The 21,085-nt window shown below is 44.6% G+C and overlaps 1 protein-coding gene across 1 annotated transcript; it reads left to right on the top strand.

The window, feature by feature from the left end:
* Window positions 1-55: 55 nt before the first annotated feature.
* On the top strand, window positions 56-8,645 carry hormad1 (HORMA domain containing 1). Its single transcript, XM_030103850.1, has 14 exons — window positions 56-88; window positions 929-1,073; window positions 1,170-1,233; window positions 1,805-1,841; window positions 2,169-2,189; window positions 2,410-2,436; window positions 2,529-2,596; window positions 3,231-3,379; window positions 4,502-4,659; window positions 4,739-4,816; window positions 5,333-5,393; window positions 5,745-5,791; window positions 6,472-6,555; window positions 7,952-8,645. The coding sequence occupies exons 1-14, from the start codon at window positions 56-58 to the stop codon at window positions 8,036-8,038; spliced, it is 1,059 nt and encodes a 352-aa protein (XP_029959710.1). The 3' UTR covers window positions 8,039-8,645.
* The last annotated feature ends 12,440 nt before the right edge of the window (window positions 8,646-21,085 follow it).

Below are 21,085 nucleotides of genomic sequence, written 5' to 3'. Positions count from 1 at the left end.
GATGGAGCCTGTTGTCTTTTACTATTTAATTTTGGTGTTTTCCCCCCCCAGAGAAATGGCGAGTGTACAACAATTGAGGACTTCACAGGTAAAATAATTAAATAATATCCTAAAGTGGACAAAAGTGTTGCTGTTAATCTAATCTCAATCTCACAGATTGCAGTAAACATGTTTTATGAAGCAAATAACTTTTCATTATCTCTGAAATCTTTGGTTCATCTTTGATTCATTACAGATTAATTTATTCAGTAGTTAAATAATACAGGTAAGTAACTGTGAAACACTTAAATAAATCTGTGGATTCAGCACCACATGACAGTCAAAGATCAGAGAAAAGAAACGATGTAAACATATTCCACTAGGACTGCAATCTGCCTTTCACTTGTGAGAGAACTTGTGTTTTGAGATGACACAAAAACACACTTTTCTTCTCAGGCTTGTAGGTATTTTATTTTTGCCCATCTATTTCTACTCAGTAGCTTAAACACGAAAATGGAAACATTGCGCTCTCTAGGGAGTATAGTATCATTTCGGTGGTCAGCAATTCTACATGTATTGCATGTAATGCAGTTTATTGTTTCTTCTGGAGGGTTGAATTTGGCCCACAGGCCTTGAGTTTGAAACGTGATGTTTTAGACTGACTTGCTACTTTCACAATATGAATTGATATTAAAACTGTGTTGATGGAATTATCATTATAAATAATAATAACGTAAACGTGTCCCTAAGAGCAGAATATGTTGAGGTACATTTTTGTGAATAATTGAATACTTAACCTTTAGAATCAACATGCGTTGCGTAAAATCGCTCATTTAGTTCCACAGAAGAACCATATTTTTTTTTTAAAAATCATTAAAACTGTAATGCTCAAGAAAAGGTGTTCTTATTCTGCCTCTGATGAGCTCTCGTTGTCTGTGCTTCTGTGCAGGAAGTTCAGCTGACTCCGGACCAGGTGGTCACAGAGCAGCAGTCCCTGATCGTCATGAAAAAGCTGCTGGCCATCGCCGTGTCTGGCATCACATACCTGCGAGGTATTTTCCCAGGAAAGGCCTACGGGAAGAAATATGTTGACGGTTAGTTTTTATCTCACTCTGCTCATGACATTGACTCTCAGGTGTCTGGTGTCTCCAAAGACGAATTCTCACCTCTCTTTAATGTACTTCTTCCAGGTCAGGAAGTGGTGATCCTTCGTGAGGAACACAGCTGCCCTGGCGTCATTCATATTCTTCACTGGTGAGGAATCGTTTCTGCCATTCATTTCAGGGGAAATGTGGGAAAACTTGAATCTTGATTACGCAATGTTTTTTAGTGGAAACACAAAACTTTTGCTTTGGGCGTCTGTATGACAATGTTGCTCAAAGCCACTAATAAGGCAACTTTTCGAAAACACAGAGGCTCCATCTCCATGTAGATGGCAAAAACGCTGCTGATATGCATGCACGCGTCAACCGACATCAGTTTTACAGTCAAGAGTCATCATAAAAAAATCCAGCTTGGTCTTCTGTCTGTATGAATGTCAGTGTACTTAATGTTTGTAGCTATTGTTCTCCATGTATGTATATGGTTTCACTAAAAAAACAAAGAATAGCACCCACTAGTGGCCCCACATGCAAACTACACCGTTTTCAGCGTTTTTGTCTTGTTCTGTGTTACGAAACATTTCCAAAAGGTTTGCTGTTGGAACGTGAAACTTGAGAGTTGAATCATGTAACTGATTCAACACTGACGAACCAAAACTATGTTATCAAACACATATGACATTCCGTCTATTGAATCTTTAATAAGCTTTTTTTCATTCTCCCAGGATGCAGGGCTGCTTCGAGGCCATCCAGAAGAAATATGTGAGCCTCGTTCAGTCTTTTTTACTCTCTCATAACGTGTATTTTACCCTTGAAAAACAGGAAAATTTGGAACTTGCTACAAACAGCATGAAATAATCCACTTATTATTTCATATCATGACATCACACGTAAAATTAAACAGGAAAACCTCGATTATTAGAATATGGAATCATGTTTTATAACTCCATCTGCAATCCCTGAGTCACATTTCAGTCATAAGTTTGAAGAATCAGGCCAGTGTTAAAGTCATTGAGAACAAGACAAGTTCAAATTATTAACATTTTCTTTTGTGTCATGATGATAATATGATTATTTCTTTCTGCCCAGCTGCGATATGTCGTCATATCTGTGAGTACTTTGTTTCTGTTTGACCTCTCTCAGTATCTTAAATTTCAATGTTTGAACTACATAAGTGAGGGATCGGTTTAAAACCACAGTCAGAAGGAAATAAGCAGAAAAAATTACTCTCATCAGGGTGTTTGACAGTCTTCAGGTTTCTCTCTGATGTTTTCAGAATTTCACATACATTCACGGTGATAATATTTGTTGTTTTGACCATTTTTTTCAGATTTCAGCCGACCCTGAGAATCCCCAGGTGATCGTCATTTCGTCTTCATCAGCGCTGAGATGTTGAAGAAACCCACGTCATCTTTCTCCTTACAGCTCTCATCTTTGCTCCTCTTTCAGAAAGTGCTGGAGGTTTACCAATTCAAGATCCAATATAACACTGGAGGGGCGCTCATGGACTTTGAAAGGTGGATTACTGTCATCATCATCATTCTAATCATTATTATTATTATAATACGGCCGTTGTGCTCATGTGCAGTAGCAGCCTTTCAGAAAGCTGCAATTTCACCCTTTTCCATAGAGACAGAGTTTTTATTTTCTGAAAAGTTTTTGCTGTCAAGTACAGCCAGTGCACCTTATTTAGGCTCCTTCTTTCAAAATAACTTTACACACTATGAAATGTGTGTAGGAAATGCCTGACGGTGAGAAATCAGTTCTATTTAGTGATGAAATGTGTTTGCCTTTGACCATGTTTAAATTTTCAACACATTTTTCTTGATCTATAAATAGCATTTCACTAATTCAAGTTTTGAATGGAAAAAAGGAAATTCTCAGCTATATTATAAATGCCCACATCTATATTGCTTTGTCACAATTTGGCTTGTGTTAAATCTGCATTATTTCCCTTGAATTTTCTGAATATATCACCATGTTTTGATATTTGGAAAGTGGAGCATCTTTAGATAATCTGACTGCAATGCATGCTGCTGATTGATCACGGTTTCGCTGCTCTTGCATTACCCATATTTACAGCAGAGTGGTTGAAAAGCTGCAGTACAGATTGGTTCATCTCGCAGTCTCTCTCTTTTTTTGTAATAACAGCAATAACAACAGCAAACTGTCCATGTCCTGTGGAAACACGAAGGCCGCCAGCATTCTGCTGGTGAGAAAACTCTACACTCTGATGCAGAATCTGGGTCCGCTGCCCGACACCGTCTGTCTCAGCATGAAGCTGGCTTACTACGATGACAGTAAGGCACGCCTTTTCCTCCTTCTCAACTCCCTTTTTTCATTATTTCTCTCCCAACCCAAACTAATCAATAAAATCAGTTATTGTCACGAGACCTGGCATTAGACAGATCACGATGTGAATAATCAATAGCTGAATTACTTTGGCCAGATTAAATATGGAGAGATAAAAAACAGAAGCACATAAATGCTTCTAATAATGTTTAGAAATTAGCACTTGGTGTGAACTCTCCATAGTGACGCACACAGTGTGAGATAACCTGATTGACTCTCAGGTTATCCTGTGCGAATATGAAATGATTAGGAGGCTTAAAACGGACTTTGATCAGTCTCATGTTAATGTTATGAAACATTCAGAATATAATGATTGGAATGCTGCAAAATTAGTTATTTTAATTCAAAATGTTTTAAATGAAGAGAAATCACCAAACGTGTCCATGCAGCAGGCCTACCTGCATCAAAACACACGATCCAGTCACTCATGCTACAAACGTTCTGTTGTTTGATGGACAGATAAATAGTTACTCCTTTTATTTTACACAGATCAACCACAACATTATGGCCACCAACCAGCGAAGTGACGAACACTGATTATCGCCTCATTATAACTCCCGTTCGTGGGATGTACAGCATTAGGCAGCAAGTGAACCTCTTGTCCTCAAAGTTGATCTGTTACCAACACAAAAAAAGGTCAACAAGTTCAACAAAGCTCAGAGCATCTCCAGAAAGGCGGTATTTGTGGGGCGTCGTCCGTCTGCGGTGGAAGGAAAAGCAGTGACCTGAATGACCAGAAGAGACTTTAATGTTGGAGCTCACCGCTCAGTGGATCAGGGCTGCTAATGGATTTCTCTCTGTTTCTAACGTCTGTTTAGTGATTTACTTCCAGTGCTGTGCACGACGATACGAGCCACAAAAACAGACTCTTATTCATGAGAAATTGATCAGACAACATAAAATTAAAAAAATAGATTTAAAAGTTATTCCAACAGCCTGCTTAACATGAAATAAGGTGTATGAACTAAAATGTGTTTGACCTGATCGACAGTATAAATCTATTCCCTCTCTCTGGTTTCTTTTTTTTTTCATTGTTTGTGTCTGATTTATTTGTGCTGTGTGTGTTTCAGTCACTCCTCTGGACTACCAGCCGCCGGGCTTTAAGGAGGCAGAAAGCGGGACGATGGAGTTTGAGTCTGAGCCGCTCAGGCTGACCATGGGTGAGGTGGTCACTCCTTTCCACTCCCTGAAGCTGGACATGACCACAGAGAGACGCAGAATTGACCAGGTGAATGCGGCAGCAGCTGGAGCTCTCGAATCCTCTTAAAGTCGGAGAACTTGAAACTGTTGCTGCTTCATGCTTGCAGGTGAACAGCAGCGACGCTGTGACGGACAAGTGGACGCTGGAGGTGACCGAGAACGATGAGGAGGAAGAGCTCACGCAGGTCATGACACAAGCAGCTCACACAAAGCTTTTCACTGTCCTCAGCAGTGTGATCACTCCGTCTGACTCGCGCTCTGCTCAGGGAACATCACAATTTCATGCAAGAAATTTAAGCAACTTCATGACCCAGTCCCTCAGACAGTTTCCCTTTTATTTACAGTCAAAACACTTCAGAATAGAAAGGGGTCACACAGAGATATATTGTATCTGGAATTTGACACAGCTTTATGTTTAAAAAGTACAAACATGTTATTTTTTAACAATTATTTGATAAAGGCCACAAGATAAATGAACAATAGGAGCAAAGATTGAAGTTTAAAAGCCGTAAACTGCAGTAGACCTAGATCAGAGCCTCGTGTTGTGTCAAATATCAACAGGATCCAATGAAACGTCCTGTGAACGTGAAGCAGGCCACAGGTCACATGTTTGAGTCATTGTGTGTTATCAGCAGCAGTTTGTTGTTGTGTGTCGACATTTCCCAATCCTGCTGACCTGATAAGGTGTTTGAACCTTTTAGAGTCATGCGCCCGAAGCTGTGGAGGAGCCTGATAATACCAACGCTGACCTCGATAACACCAGTAAGTATTCCCCTGTAACTTCTTCAGGGTTCACTTCAGCTTTTGCGTTTGTTGTTTGTTTGGGGAGCGAATCCCAGCTGACTGTCGGCACCTCGGACAGGTCGCCGCCGCCGGTTCATCACCGGCCAAACTCCCACAGACGCTCACATTTACTCTGATTACTCTTCAACGGCCTCCGAGCTCTTTGCTTTCTCCCCACCAGACAACCACACACCGTTCACCACTTAACCTCAAACAGAACAAAGTGCCTGCAGAAAAGCTCCTGCATGCACAGGGAGAACATGCAAACTGCACACAGAAACACTGGCTGAGTTTTACAATAGTCACTGACCGTGTGTTTTTATTTTTTAGAAATTCCCGAAAACGCAAAGACGAAGCAGCATGAGGACGTGACAGAGGTTAGAGTGACTCAGGCCCCGTTTCCACGACAACGTTTCATCGTTTTTGCTTTTTTTGTTTCAGAAAAGTTTTGGGTTGACTGAAAACGATGTTGATTTCTATAGAAATGACAGAAATGCTGAACACAGTGCAGTCAGCCTGCCACGAGCTGGATGTTTTTATAATGGAATCACACACATGAGCAGAGAACAATACGCGATAGGCACTGACAATGGGAGCACACAGACACACGTATTGTTCTTCTGTCTGATATTTATTTCTGTCTGATATTTATTTGCTGCTGCACAGGTCTCTCTTGTAAATGAGACCCTGGGTCTCAATGAGATAACCTGTATGAATAAAGGTTAAATAAAAATAAATAAAAAAAGTAAATCATCCACTCAGGGCTTTATGTTGATCGTAGTGATAGTTAGTCTGGTTTTGAATGATTTTCTTGTAACGTGAGGTATGAAGAAAAGGTTAGTGTGGCTGTTCAGACTGTCAGTGTTAGAACTCAAGGCCAAGCTGGTGTTTGTAACGGAGCGTGAATGACAGTCAGGATTTCAAAGAAGTAGAATTCCTGTAGGCTTTGTCTCCACATGAAGCCAAGAGCCACTTTGAGAGTGTTTTATGGTTCCCGGTGTTACGGACCCTCTGACCATCTGACCATGTGCCCCCCCCCCCCCCCCCCCACATTCAGGTGAACAGTGCTGGGAAGAAGACCCCCATCATGGAGCCGTGGGTGATGAGGACCAGGAGCGGACGGATCATCAAGCCCCCCAAGGTCAGCGACACACTTCACACTCCACAGTTCTCATCTTTTCATTATCTCAGTCAGAAAGAAACTTCATTGCTGCTCTCCACTGACTGGTCAGAGTTCTCTGAAGTTAAAACACACTGTGTCTGCTTTCATCAATAGCAATTTCAATGTTTTTGTATGTGCTGTATGTGCTCAAGTAAATGTAATTTACCTTGCCAGGTTGCATTAAATAATCCAGATTTAGCACAAAGCTTAAAGGTGCTGTAGGCAGGATTCGGCATCTCCGCCATCTTGCTTAGGTTTACCTAAGCAAGATGGCGATGTGACCCTTCTAAGATGGCGATTTGAAACCCAGCACAGCCAATCCTGTCCTGTTTTCTCTGACATCACGCCCTTATGCAAGTTAAGCCCCTCCCACAAGAACGTGCGACGAACGCCCCTCGACCAATCACGGTTAGAGCCTCAGGGGCTCTTCTGATTGGTCAAAGATACCTGGAGCTGTCGAGATTCCTTTTCAGCTCAGAACAGAGACAGATGGAAACGCTGCGCCCTCGCAGTAGTGCAGTTATGCTACACTCCTAAAGGATTATCAATGGATACTCTAACATTTAATCCAAAGAAAACACAGAAAAATTAGCACTGACTAGCAAAATCCTGCCTACAGCACCTTTAATTCCATCCGTTCTGCCAAACATTAAAAAAAACATCCAGTTACTGATATATATAAACAATACAGTAAAACACAACCCGTTCCAGTCAAATAATTCTTCCTAAAACCTTCCATAAAGCGCTCTCTGTCATGCATGCAAATCGTTAAAGTGCCTATTTTCTCCATGTTCATGTTTGGTATTTATTAATCAGCCATGCCTTATCCAGTCTCTTAACACTGACCAGGATGGAGCTTTCTCTAACAGCTGCAAGTGAAGCATCCCGTTTGTGCAGCATCTGATAGAGGAGGCCTTCTGTGCAAAGGAGGACTTTCTAAATTTGACTCCACAGACGATGCATTTTAACTTGAAACGTCTTGTGAACAAAAGCCTTCTGTCATAAATACTGTTAGACATGACTTTATCTGGACTGAGCTCTTCTGACGTGTTGGAAATGTTTCAGAAGCTTTTTATTTTCCTTGTGTGTGTAATGAGTTTGTAAAATGTCTTGACAACGTTAATGTCCAGAATAGTGACTGTGATAATGAGTGTTATACAGTAATACTCTGAATTTAGCCTGAAAAAAGACGTGTTTGAGACGATGACAGATGTTTCTGCTGTGGACAGATTGAGCAGATTTCTGAGGTTAACTTGCGTAGGCGGCGCCGATGAGTCACCTGTGATCAGAGTGGGAAGCTGTCCGTCAGCAGGCTCTTAAAATGTTGTGCTTCTGTGAATGTCAGCCGCCTGCTCATCTCCAACGTCCTTCTCAGGTCTCTGGATTTCACATCCCCAACAGCCAGGAGGCGAAGAGCCCAAAGAAACGCAAGCTGAGCGAGCCCAAAAAGAATGATGTGTAACACAGTCTCACACACACACACACACTCGGCGTCACTTCAGGTTCCTCTTTCATGAGTTACATTCCTCGTTCAGTTTTAAGAGGAGGCTGCAGTTTGGAACGGACTTACTGTTGTATAACAGCGTTATTATAGTTCAGCGCTTTTTAATGTGGGATTTGAAGAAAATGTTTTGCTGTTCAGTGTGAGTTCATTTTAAGATTAACTGTTCGTTGTATATAAAGCTAGATTTCAAACTTGAATAAAATTTGAACGTGCATCCAGTGTCATATTATAGCATTGAAGTTGCACATTGTGTGTTACAATTAGATTTTGAATATTTTTGCCACAGTTTGACTTGTACATTTGTTTATTATTCTAAATATTTATCCCACTCGACTGGACAGGCCAGTAAATAATTCTAGAATTAAAAAAAGCACAACTCCTAATATCTTTCTTTGTTCAGGTGTAACGGAACAGAAATCCTGATGAGCTGAACTTATTCACCTCATGATAAATAAAATGTGTCCACAGTGGTTTGAAATACTGTCTTAATTTCTCACGAATTCCACCTGGTGGTCCGGATGGCACTCTGGCGGTCCAGAAGCGGCCCACGGGCCTCATGTTTGACACCCCGTTGGTAAAGTGATAGCTAAGTGGAAAAGCGGTGATCAGGCCTGTGCGGCTGCGAGGCTCAGCAGCTGCGCCCAGCAGCATTAAGACACTGGAAGATGTCCGGCTGCTTGATTTATCCAGGCTAAATGCTCGTCTGCCGGATTGTAAAGATTAAATAATTCCGCCTCCTATCTGTAGAGATGGTTTCAGGAAGGAGAGGGAGGGAAAAAAAAAAAAAAAAAAAAAAGCTTTCACCGTCATCTTTGAATAGACCCCGAAATGCCACCATTTGCATGTGAGGTGCCTTAAATGAAGCTGTTAAGTGAAAGTGGATTATATCTGTACACAGTGACCTTTGGGCCCAGATAAGGGCCCATCAGCAGCCTCCCGCCCGGCAAGCTGTGTGTTTTTAATCTCCCATTGTTTTTCCCAGAGAGAGGGACATTTGCTGATAGACTGCCTTAACCCACTGCGGATCAATACTGCAGGAAGCCTTTGTGATGCATATCCAAGCAGCCCCCACCTCCACCGTGTCTGCAGCAGGCCAGAGGGAGGCACAGACACACAGACTCCATCAAATCAGCCCCTCACTTCCTCACACCAGCATTGTCTCCGCTCATCACATTTATTTCATAGTCTCTGTGTTTTTATGGGCATTTTCTGATAACAGAGACGCATAAAAGCGGAATGGAGGGGCGAATCCATGGTGGACGATACCCACTCACCGGTGTACTGCCGCTCTTTATGAGCTGTGAAATGAATCAGGGTTACCTAACCCTCAGCGCCTGGCTCCACTGGCATTTTTCAACACTTGGCTTTTTTTTTTTTTTTTTTCCTCTCTTTTCATTATTTTAATAGCAGGGGTTTCTCTGGGTATTGATAAGTGATCAAATTTAGTGAGGGTAAAGACTCCTTTGGAGGTGTATTCTTGCAGCGTAGAAAAGCAGCATCCCTCTTGTAGACGTTACGGCTGCACTGTATCACAAAAATGAAATGATAAAGTGTGCCCAAAGGACAAAATGTGCCCAGTGGCTTGGAAAATAAAAATAAGTGTGCATTGAAAAAGGAACGTATTGAGACATTGTCTTGTGTGGCGCCCCGAGGAGTTCAACCCCTGGAGTTTAAGATCAGAACGTAGAGCTCACGCGATCACATTCTAGCCGAAAAGAAAAAGGAAAAAAGGCAGTTTTTAGGGGAGAATCAGTGTACCTGTGTGGCACCATCCACATATCTAAAGATAAAACAGGAGGAAAAAAGGAAAAAAAAATCTGAATTGCAATTTGAGTCGGCCTCCGTCGTCAATCCTTCACTCGGATCCTGGGACTCTACATCATTTCTGTACACACACGTCTCCCAGAAATGAATTCTGAAATTAAATTCAGGGACACACGTCCAGCGGCCAGTGTTAACAGATCAATCAGCTGGTCAAACAGCAGAGGGGGCGGGGGGCCCGCCGGACGCCTCCGCGGGCCAATCACAGAGCCCGGTCCGGTCTCCCTCAGTCGATAGCCCGGGTCCGGGACCGCACCGTGTGCACGGTCAAGGCGAGACACACTGACAGGCTGATGGACAGACAGCCGCAGTCCATCCCAGGGCTCCGTATAGATTAAAGAGAGCTTCTGTGAGCCTATAGTCGCGCTGTGGTGATTGTGCCTGCAGGGCCTATAGGCCCCAAAGGGGGGCTGGGCTTTACAGCGGGGGGAGGGGCGAGGGATGGACTGGACATACAGCCCAGGGACCGTGACCCCCGTGACCTTGCCAGAAGGGCAGCAAATGCTTCCGAGCTGATTAGCGCTTCCCCAGCAGTGTACCCCGCTCACCGTTAACCCTTCAGAATCAGCAGGAATCCATAAAATATCCCATCTGAATATGTTTTAGGGGGAAAAAAACAATAAAAAAAGGGAGAAAACAATCAAGTTGAAACAAGTGTGAAATCAATCACACAACATTTTCACGCTGTTTAACAAATAAAATATCAATGCAGCGGAGTGCCAGAGGTCAAAAGTGGCGTGTTCACTCATTTCATTTTATCTTTACACACAGTCTATCAGGAAACAATGCACTTTTGAATTTTTATTTTTGTTGTTAAGCCTATTTTGATGTGGTTTTGTAACAAAATTGTTCATTCAATCAAATATTTTCCACACATAAAAGACTATATTTGAGAAAAAAATAGATTCTTTGTGAGAGTATAATATCATTTACACCTGTAAAGTAGTTTTTTTTTTTTTGCTATACTTTGTTAAACTGTAAAGACAATAAATATGATTAAAAAAAAGAGGAGTGAGTTAAAACTATATAGTCTAATAAACCTGAACAAAACAGAAATTAAAAAAGCAGACTTCAATGGAATGGAGAGAAAGTTATTCAGTGTTTCTAATGAAATACTCATTTTTAAATAAGCTGTCACAATCAATACTCTGGTTTTGTTATTTATACTTTTTTTTCTTGTATGGAGAAAAAAAAAATGCTTAAATAAGCAGAGATCAAATATAGTGAACGGCCACAAGAGGGCGATAAGCAGCCACGCATTCGTCTGCAGGAGGCGGAATCTCCATAAATAAACTGCTGGTGCCTCGTGTCATGACAGGAGAGCATCTTCCTTCTCATGCACGCCTTAATCAGCTCGTACAGTTGGCCTCCACTCCGCGCACAATTTAAAAAGCATGCGATCCTCCTGAACAGCCAACACAAAGCTATTCAACTTGTCTTTTGAGAGATACCGCAGTGGAGTCAACGGTATTGATCCGAATGGGGAATGATAAAAGGAGGGGAGGCCGAGAGCAGGTGGTGCTGGGATTTAGTCGCACACCGTGCATGTATGGTCAGCGCTGGCGAGCGGCGAGGGGACCAATACCTACTCCAAACAGATGCTCAAAGCAATGGGATGTACCCCCATTGTGATCAGAGTGGACAGCTGAATTGTTTACCACCAAAGGGCCCTTTTCTTCAGCGGCAGGCCGGCGCACAATGGGGCCCCCGCCGCACTGACACACTGAGGATTTCTGGAGGTGTTGGGGAGGGAGGGGGGGGCCTTAGTGCGTGTGCATCACGTACTCGGGGGTTTGCAGGGTGAGCCTGCCTTGTGTCCGGACCCCCGGTTTTCTTTTTTTTTTTTTCTTCTTTTTTTCTGTGCTCATATGGACCTCTCTGCACCCCCTCCCCTCCTCCTCCTCCTCCTCCTCCTCCTCCTCCTCCTCCACAAAGCCCCCCTGAAGCTACCGCAGGGCAGGGGTTTAAATGTCACGCTTGGCCATCAGAGCGCCCAGCCCCCGGCTCGTGTCTCCAGGGGGAAGCACGCCGAGAGACAGGGCGAGGGAGAGAGCGGAGCTGAGGGGAGGGAGACACTTGCCCTTGCCCCATTGTCCATTACGATAGGCATGAGCTGCTAACTGACTCCAAATCAAGTGTATCCTCTCACCACGCGCCCGAGCCTTGTCCTGCTCCCGCTCAAACACAAAGGCCCCTCTGTGTTTTTATTTTTTTCAGCCGTCCATAGGTGAATGGCGGCTTTGGTCATGGTATGTTTGACAGAGCGGCTTAAATTCAGCTGGCCACCGGGCCGAATGATAAACACCGTTTGTCATCCCGAGACGCTCAGGACCCGTCCGCATTGCACTCCGGTGAGCCTTTACGTGACGAAAATCAATGCTAACTTTTTGCGTCCGGTCACATAAGAGGGACCTGAAAGCCTTAAAGCGAGCAGAGGGGCCAGGCGGAGGTGGACGAGGCGCCGGCTGACAGAGTGTCAGGCTGAAATACAAGTACAGGACGGAATATACGAGCGGCCCGCCAACTTTATCCCGGCCCAAGGTCTCGGCCCATACTTTACCCACCCACAAGATTGAGTGTTTTATGTATCTATTTGTTCAAAATAGTGGCACACTTGACCTTGAGGCAAGATGTGTGTGCTCGCCGCCCGGCCCGGGAATCATCCCTCCTGTCAGGGACGGGCGGGAGTGACCTTGAACCGCCGAGGCGCGGGCGTAGCTGAGTGCACAAACTCATTTAACTCTCGGGTTTGTTATCGACATGCTGTAATCGTTAACATTATGGATGATGAATAACTACTGACGGCCTCATACCTGCGCAATACGTCGCCGTGCCACGCGGACGCCGGGCCGGCGAGGGGCCGGCGCTGGCAGCGCTGATGGTCAGGTGACTGGAGGGCCACATTACTTAGACTTGTTTTTCCAGCCAGTCGCAGCGACAACTCATCAGGAGTGCCAGCAAAGCACAGCGAGGTGCTTAAGGACATAGATCACTTCTGGGCTTTATGCCTTCTTCTGCTTTTCCCTTTTTTTTTTTTTAAGCACTCATACCTCAGCGTGTGTACTCAGGAACACTTAACCTCTAGCATCAGCTGTTCAGGCATGGCACTGTTTGTTTAGTTGTGTTTTTTTTTTTTTTCCCTCTCTCTCTGACTTTGTATTGATTGTTCCTAAATGGGTGAATTTACTGTAGTTTCTGAAAAACACGGAAGACACACAAAGGAAGGATTATGGACAACAGTGCCTGAGCTGCAGGCATGAATTTTAGATTTTAGGTTTTAGCTTTTTGAGGAGAAAGTAAGTGAATTAGGGAGAAGGGGACCAGAATAACAGTGAACTGATGGCTCTGTTAGGATTATCTCCGCGATAACATTATTTCCAGTTACTAAGCTAAAAAGCAACATTTGAAAAATGAAACCTTTATATTTAGTATTGCACAGGTAGATCACAATTTATTCTAAATATAAACTTGCATGATATCGTTAAATCCAAAACTTTGTGGACGGAGAGCATCTAAAGACTTTACCATCTTTGATAATAATGCATTTGCTGCTTCTATTTTCCAGAAAAACACAAACTAAACGACATATCAGCCAGAAGATTTTGTTTTCTGTTGAATTCATTATTCACAAGAGTGCAGAGTCAAATTCCCAGATCGAACTCAGTCGACCACATTTATTGATAAAGCGCTTTCACACATCCACAGCTGAAAGTAAAGTGCCGTACATGAGGACTGCGATTTAAAACATAGGACTAAAAAATAAATGAGACATAAAACTATACAACTAAAACATGAATGAAAAAAAAAAGACTAAAGCAGAAACATTGAAACCAAATAAATCAATTTAAAACAGATGGACTGAAAGCCAGTTAGTAAAAGTATGTTTTAAGAAGTAAAAGTATGTTTCAAGATGTGTTTTAAAAGTGGAGAAAATAGAGGCCTGTCTGATGAAGTTAAATGAATATGAAGCACTGACGAATAACAATTAACTACTTTGCTTCCAAACTGTTGCAACTGATCAAAATCCTGCATTGATTTTTTTTTTTTTTTAAAGATTTTTAGAGAAAACCAAATTCACTTCAGTAACTTTTTTAGTAAATAAATAATACTGACTGAAGTAAATAATAGTTGAAAACACAGCAGTTCACCAGTGGTAGGTTATGGGATTTCTTTTGTAGTTTTATAAGTTTGTACACTTGACCTCAACTTTTTTAAAATCTTGCAGTTAAGTATGAAAAATGAAGATTTATCAATTAAAAAAGACTTTACTTAAAAGTTTTTTTTTTTTTTTGCTGGTTAACTTTGATCGGCATTGATATTGTGTGTTGTGTGAACATCTCATGACTGTCTGGATTTATTTTGTATTTTATGGCTGTCGAGTTAAAAAAAAGAGCGAGATTCTCTGAGAGGTTTTATTATTTTCATTATATTGTTTGATCCCGTCTGTGATTAGTGCAGAAGTCCTGGCAGCAGCTGTAATGTGTGCACTGCAGAAAACTCTATTTCACTGCTTTTCATTCCTGTTTTTTTTTTTAATTTTCTAGATATCGTAAGTGGTTGTGAGAAGCTCTGCAAGCCAAATCTTTTCAGCGATGACAGGGTGGGAATTACAGCCGGGGTTAATGAGGTGTCTTGCATTACTCATGTCACTTTATATAAGTACACATTAACATTTATTAGGTCTCACTTTACAAACAGTGAAGGTGAAAGCTTTTTATTAAAAAAAAATATAAAGAAAAATCAGAACAGGCAGCGATCCATTAGGAGGAAGCTAAACAGCTGCATTTGTTGATGATTGTGTTCATGGTGTTTGTGTTGAATTAAAAACTACTTCATGATGCAACACCGTAGGCAAGTAAACAAAACTGTGCAGAAAATCCTCGGCGTATTCATCAAAGTTGACGTGCAGTGAAAAAAGAAAAAAAAGATAAACAAAAATACCAAATGCAGACGCAGGTCACTGCAGTCTGGCTACATCTCACAAGTTGCCCAGAAGTTTTCCATGGCGCCGAATGTACATTTCGTGTACAATAATTCAGTTTTCACACCAGGTCCGCAGTTTGACCACATACACACTGCGCCTGAGGGGAGAAGTGGAAAGTTTGGTAGTTTTTTCCCTCCTTTTCTCTCTCTCAGACAGCCCAGGGACTTTGACTTCTGCCCTGCCAGTGTTTTCCTCCTCTCCAGGCTTTGAGGGCTTTTCATCTCACCAAGGTGCAAGGGCAGCCACTTCTCTCCTCTCCCAGCCATTTTCCTCCCATCCACCGCACGCACACACACACACACACACACACACACACACACACACACACACACACACACACTCACACACACACACACACGCACGCACACACGTGGATTTCCAATGCAGCTATAGCGTGAGATTAGCAGCTCCACCACCCCCCCAAGGCTGGTTTAAGACGGTGTTGGTGGGATGCATGCGGGGGAGATTCTCCCCCCAGACCTATCTGAGGCCACTGCGGCTTCTGCCGACGAATCCTGGAAACACGCGGCTTGTTTTGGACGAGCTGCGTTGTGAAGTGTCAATTCGCAGTCAACTTGATGACCACACATATAGATTGCTCTGCGCCGCGTGAGAAGAAGGAATTCACAAGCTGTTTGTTTACAACGCGCCGCAGTGCTGCATTCTTCGTTTTAATTAGCGAGAGAATGAACTGAGCAGCCAAACACTGGCAGCAGCTCTGCGATCTCTTCAGGGGTGAACTTTGACCTCCTGAACCTGAGTTTGTGTGATTATCTTTTCTGTTATTTTTAAGCTATTTTAAAGCATTTTTTGCTGAAATGAAATTTACAGTAGTTTAAAAAAATTCTCAGTTTGTTTGTTCGTTTGGTTTTTTTTTTTAACTTCTCTAGGTTTGAATGTGTTGTTTCTCATATTTCACCTTAGACCTCAGGGGCCAAATTCAGCCTAGTTTCCTTGACTTGGTCGGACTGGTGAAATGGCGCCATAATAACCTCTAAATTGAAACTTTTAAGTTTTTCTTTGTTGTGAAGCAGAATATTTGTGATAAAAATGTCTCTATTTTTATAAAACCAAATAATTTACTATCAAAAATGACTAGAGCCTCAACATTAAGTTAAATTTAACAAAACCTTCTGGTGCAGAATACAATGAAATGTCCAAAAAACATCTCCTGTAGCTGTTGCATTATGGGTATTTTTGCACACTCCCCCTGACAGCATGGCTTTGAGGCTAATGCTGGCTCGCTATCTGTGTCGTGTTGAGTTTGCTCAATGTTTTCTTTGATATTTTTACATGTTTGCTTGGTGGGCCGCGTTGGAGCCTCGTCCAGGTCAGTTTTTGGGCCATGGGCCTTACTTTGGACACCCCTGCTTTTAGACAGACATATGTGATTTTTGGTGATGGAAAAACGCCTTATTTACAACGAGAGTCCTGCTTCAGTAAACAGTTTAACTAATTTCAGGACCAGTGCAGAATTATTTTACCCAAACTGCTCTAAATATGAATCAATATGTATAATACAGTGGACAGGAACAGGTTTTACCTCGTCCTGGATGTCCCTCATTCTAAATTACAGCGGAGAATTGCAGAAAAGAAAACAGACATGTTTATTTGAACATGTTTCTGCAGTCTAACAGAATATACGTGGTATCCTACAGCGATGCATTATTCAGCGAAGCTCAACAGGCTTACGCGTGGATCTACATTAGTCAGGCTACAGTGGCAGGACACGCACGCCATTTGGCCACAAACCGCCAACAAGCCCATCAGACAGTGGTGCCCGTTACAACTGACCCGTAACATGTGGCCCAACTACAACTAAATTGTGGCTGAATTATTGATACAGTGGCGTTGACCGCTTTGCAAGTGGGGGCATGAAAGGCAGCCAACTTGGGAATGGTCTGCTAATTTTATATGGGAGCCTCAGGGCACATTCCTCCCAGTGAAGACCAAACATATTGACATATGTGTGTAGGGGGAGAGACTGTATATAATAGCGGCCTGTGCTGAAGGAGAAAAATGGACAATGTGACTCTCCTTATAGACTCGCCCTCGGTCGACATGTGTTCTGTCGTTCATTTTTCCGTAAATATGGCGATAAGATCTCAGAATCTGAGAGCTGAGGTGATGCATGCATGGAGAACTTGGCAGCTGTGAGTAAAAATGCATGCAATATCCTTTAGTGTTTTGCTCCCCTCTCCTTTAGATTGCTCCTCTGAAATCATTACAGCTAAACCGTCTGTTTCACATTCATTTGTCAGTGTAATATCAATACTGTACAGAGAAACGGCCAGATGAATTGTGATGTATGAGATCAAGTCGTTTAGAAAGGGGATACCGGGGGGGTGTGGGCTGTTTGTAGCTAAGCCAAGGCTGTTGACCGTCAGCGAGCCGCCCGGCTAATTTCTCCAGAAGTGTCCAAAAGCCTTTGTGTCCTCAGCGCACTTTTATTTCCACCTCTCTTGGAATTGTGATGACCGTGCCTCGGGGCGACAGAGACACCTTGAGGAGTGCCCACCTTTAAATCGGCTGCTCCATGACTTCAACCATGACCCCTCGCTGGAGGGATCCCTCAGGCGAGAGTTAAACGAGCTCCCCCAGGTCCGCAGCGGCTCCTCCATTCATCGTCACCACTCCAAAGACATGAATCGGCCCCGCTCCGATGGCTAATTGTAAAATGTATTTGAATTAAAAAAAGAAAAAGATTTAAATTGTTTGATATGGAGGCGAGACCTGGGCAAATCTGAAACGACGTGTGCATAAACGAAGGAGAAGGAACATTCTGAAGTGACTGTGACAGAAAGACGAAGCAATGCTGAAGGCCTTTCTGTCTCTCTCTCTGTATATTTATTACAAATAAAAAACAAAAAAGCACCTTTACTGTATTTACATGTCATCTGATGAGAAGCATATTTTTTTTTACCCCCAATTTTTCATCTTTTTCTGCAAATACTATCACTTACATTTTTATAATATCTCTCTCCCTCCCTCCCTCTCTCTCTTTTGCTATTATGGAGGACGAATGGCGAGAAAAGCATACAATATACAGGCTATTGATCCACGCCCGTCACTGCAGAAAAAAAGTCGGTACAGGGGGTTGGGGGGGGGGGGGAACAGAGGGGGGGGGACTGGACACAGCGATCGATAACCTACTCTATCAGCCGTTTCCATGGCAACCGGTCGAGCAAGGACAGAGGGCTGCCATGCATTTTGCACCTGTCTATTTCATATACCTATTGTGGTAATGAAAGTGTCAGGGAAATGAATGCAAAGGTGACGTTCAGTGTCGACTTCTACAATTAAAGAAATTACATAAAGGTTAACAGCTCTCTGGAAACAAGAGGCGACAAATGAGAGCCCGGGCAGCGGACTGGCGTCGGACTTTAGTGACCTCCTTCTTTTTTTGCGACGCGGGTTGAAGGACGTTCAGAAAACTGGGTTGCACTAAGTTGGGTTTCCTCGTGTTTGGGTTCTTTAAAAAAAAAAAAACATGCACGAGTGACAGTTGAATTCAGCAGTTTTCTGACGCAGGAGCCAGGGCCTCTTTTGTGGTTGACCCCAATTTGGAGGTCGAGCAAACATGATCAATGTGCTCGCCATTAGCTCACCACGAGGAGCAAGAGTGGTGAAATATTGCAGCGAGGATCCAGAAAACGAGGAGAGGAGAGGAGAGGAGAGGAGAGGAGAGACTGGGAGGGTGGAGGAGGTGGTGGTGTGGTGGTCGGGGTTCACCCAAGCTTTCTTCTGCTCAAACGCCAACAGGCTGAGCCAGACAGACTGTCAGGAGAACTTGACACCCAGACGATCAGCGGCTGTCCGCCCGTCTGACTGCGGTGGGCATTGAACTTCCAGCCCCCCTTTGAACTGGAGGCTCTGTGGCTGCAGCGCCGCGGAGCTGAGCCGGGTCGGCCCTAAGTGAGGAGGATGGATATCATGATCCGGGCCCCGTGTTGATCATGTGCCGTATTGATCTCCAATCGAAGCTACTGCTGAAAAGGCAGGATTGGGAGCGAGAGCGAGCGGCAGGCAGAGTGGGAGGGAAGGCAATCAGCTGTGGCTTCTCGCCACGGTCAGCGCCTCTGGATCGGGGCCGTCCACACTGCTGCAGCAGAGGACCGTCGAACACCGCAGAGGCAGTTATTACGTGCATTTTGTCTGACGACGGTTCCCTCTCAGGGTCCTCTCAGTCATGAATGGTGAAAGCCGAACCGCTGTGGGTTTGGCTGAATGACAGTGGAGCGCCGGCTGCACCGCCGTGGACGGCAGCCGTCCTCCAGCACCAGAGGCATTCTGTGTTTTGTGAGCTGTGACAGTGAGCTATTGACAGGCACGTGGCTCCACAATGTTGTTCAGGGGCCACTGGCCACTGCGCTGACCTCTGACCTCCCCCCCTCCCATCTATACACTGGCCTTCATTGTTCGGGGAGGAGCAGGAAGAAATGAGAGCAGGAGGATCAGGGAGGAGAAGGGGGAATAGATGACCCCTGGGCTCCTCGCGTTTGGATTCTCCCTCCCCCACATCCTCACCCCTCCCATCCCAACACTATCCATCCCTCCCCCCTGACTCCCCCGCTTCCACACACACACTCCACCTTATGCCGATCAATGACAGTTTCATGTGGCTTCTCTGGGCCTGCAGTGACGTGTGTCCTATTGATTTATCGACATTACTCCAGGCAAGCAAACCCAGAAGCCCCCTTCTCTCAGTAGGCAGCCGGGCTCCAGCCCAGCAGAGGTGTACCCCCCCCCCCCCCCCCCCCGTGCCGGGTGGGCTCATGCCAAGTCATCCGACTGTACCGGTCTGTGGAGGCAGCGGCGCATCCGCTGCACGCAGCTCCACTGTATCTTTGTGTGGATGCATGTGCGCGTATGTCACCGAGAATGCTTTTAGGCATCGCCCCCCCACCCCCGCCCTGCCCTTCCTCGCTCTGCCCATCTAGTTCGCCCCCCCACTCCACCCCGCACCCTTCCCTCATGCACTCCATGAGACATGTAATGGGGACAATGACTGAGGCACCCTGGCACTCACAAACACATTTGGCGTCGCCCCTGATTTCCAGAGGCAACGGCTCCACTTTTATGGTTAAAAGGTTCTTTTCTTTGGTCCGTGTCAATGTCATGCCTGGCTCATCCTCGTGGCTATTGCTCTCGTCTGCCCCTCTTCCTCATTTATGGGGGGGGGGGGGGGGGGGGGGGGGGGTTCCAGACTGGGCCACACTTTTAGGCCCAGCTCTCCTCCCCGCGGCTCCCCTGTGTCCAGTGAAAGGCCAGTGGCCGCAGAGAGGGGAGGGGAGGGGAGGGGAGGGGGGCAGCTGGACACTCCCCGTGGCCTGGCCGGCCCATGATAGGGGGCTGCCGAGGGAGGGGCAATCCAGCACCATTAGGAGTGGACTGTGGCGATGGCAGCTGGCCCTAAAAAGGAGGAGGAGGAGGAGGAGTTGGGGGGGGGGGGGGGGGGGTCAAGGGAGGCTCAGAGATCAGTGACCTGGCCACAGTGTCCAGCTGGGGGGTCATTTCACAGCCCACCTCCAGCCACGTGCTGATGACCATCTGGGGATCTGGAAAACCTCTCAACAGAGGACGACTCATCCCCTCAGTCGTTCAGATGAACAACAACAAAAGTCAAGAAATCTGTCAGCCTAATCTGGAGTGAGGTGGTGTGTGTGTGTGTGTGTGTGTGTGTGTGTGTGTGTGTGTGTGTGTGTGTGTGTGTGTGTGTGTGTGGTGGGGGGGCATGGCAGCTGCCTTTTGTTTGGTTGTGTGTATCAACTGTTTAATGCATACAGTGCAGTGTTTCTATGCGATAAGCTCATGCTTTAACCCTACTGATGTTCTCTCAATCATTTATTGGGTTATAAAATTAAAAAAAACAAACAAACCAGAAACTCCATTATGAAATGTCTTCTCTGCCTCATTTTGTCAATCCAAAGATTTGAAATGAAGACAAGCAGCCAACCTAAACGTTACGACGCGATGCCAGAGTGCGTTTCGGTGTCGTTAATGAAGACATACTCGGTAATTCTCCTGACTGTGCAGCTGAAGCGATCTCCGGAGGAGGATTTCTCCGTAAAGTTTCTCCTCTAAAGTGCAGCAGATCACAGCAGGGTCACTGCGCCGTCCAGATGGACCACCAGATTCTCTTTTAGCTGAGCCGTTCATTTTGATGGCTCTGATCGCAGGACAGATTAGCACTGGTTTGT

Source organism: Salarias fasciatus, chromosome 11 (assembly GCF_902148845.1).
Source record: "Salarias fasciatus chromosome 11, fSalaFa1.1, whole genome shotgun sequence".
Lineage (NCBI taxonomy): Eukaryota > Metazoa > Chordata > Actinopteri > Blenniiformes > Blenniidae > Salarias > Salarias fasciatus.
Note: the sequence above shows the minus strand (reverse complement) of the source record. Positions and strands in the feature narration are given on the sequence as shown.

Coding starts and splice junctions, on each gene's coding strand:
- hormad1 (XM_030103850.1), top strand. CDS start 56: ATGGCGAGTGTACAACAATTGAGGACTTCACAG. Junction 89..928: donor AACAATTGAGGACTTCACAG/GTAAAATAATTA, acceptor GCTTCTGTGCAG/GAAGTTCAGCTGACTCCGGA. Junction 2,597..3,230: donor GCGCTCATGGACTTTGAAAG/GTGGATTACTGT, acceptor TTGTAATAACAG/CAATAACAACAGCAAACTGT.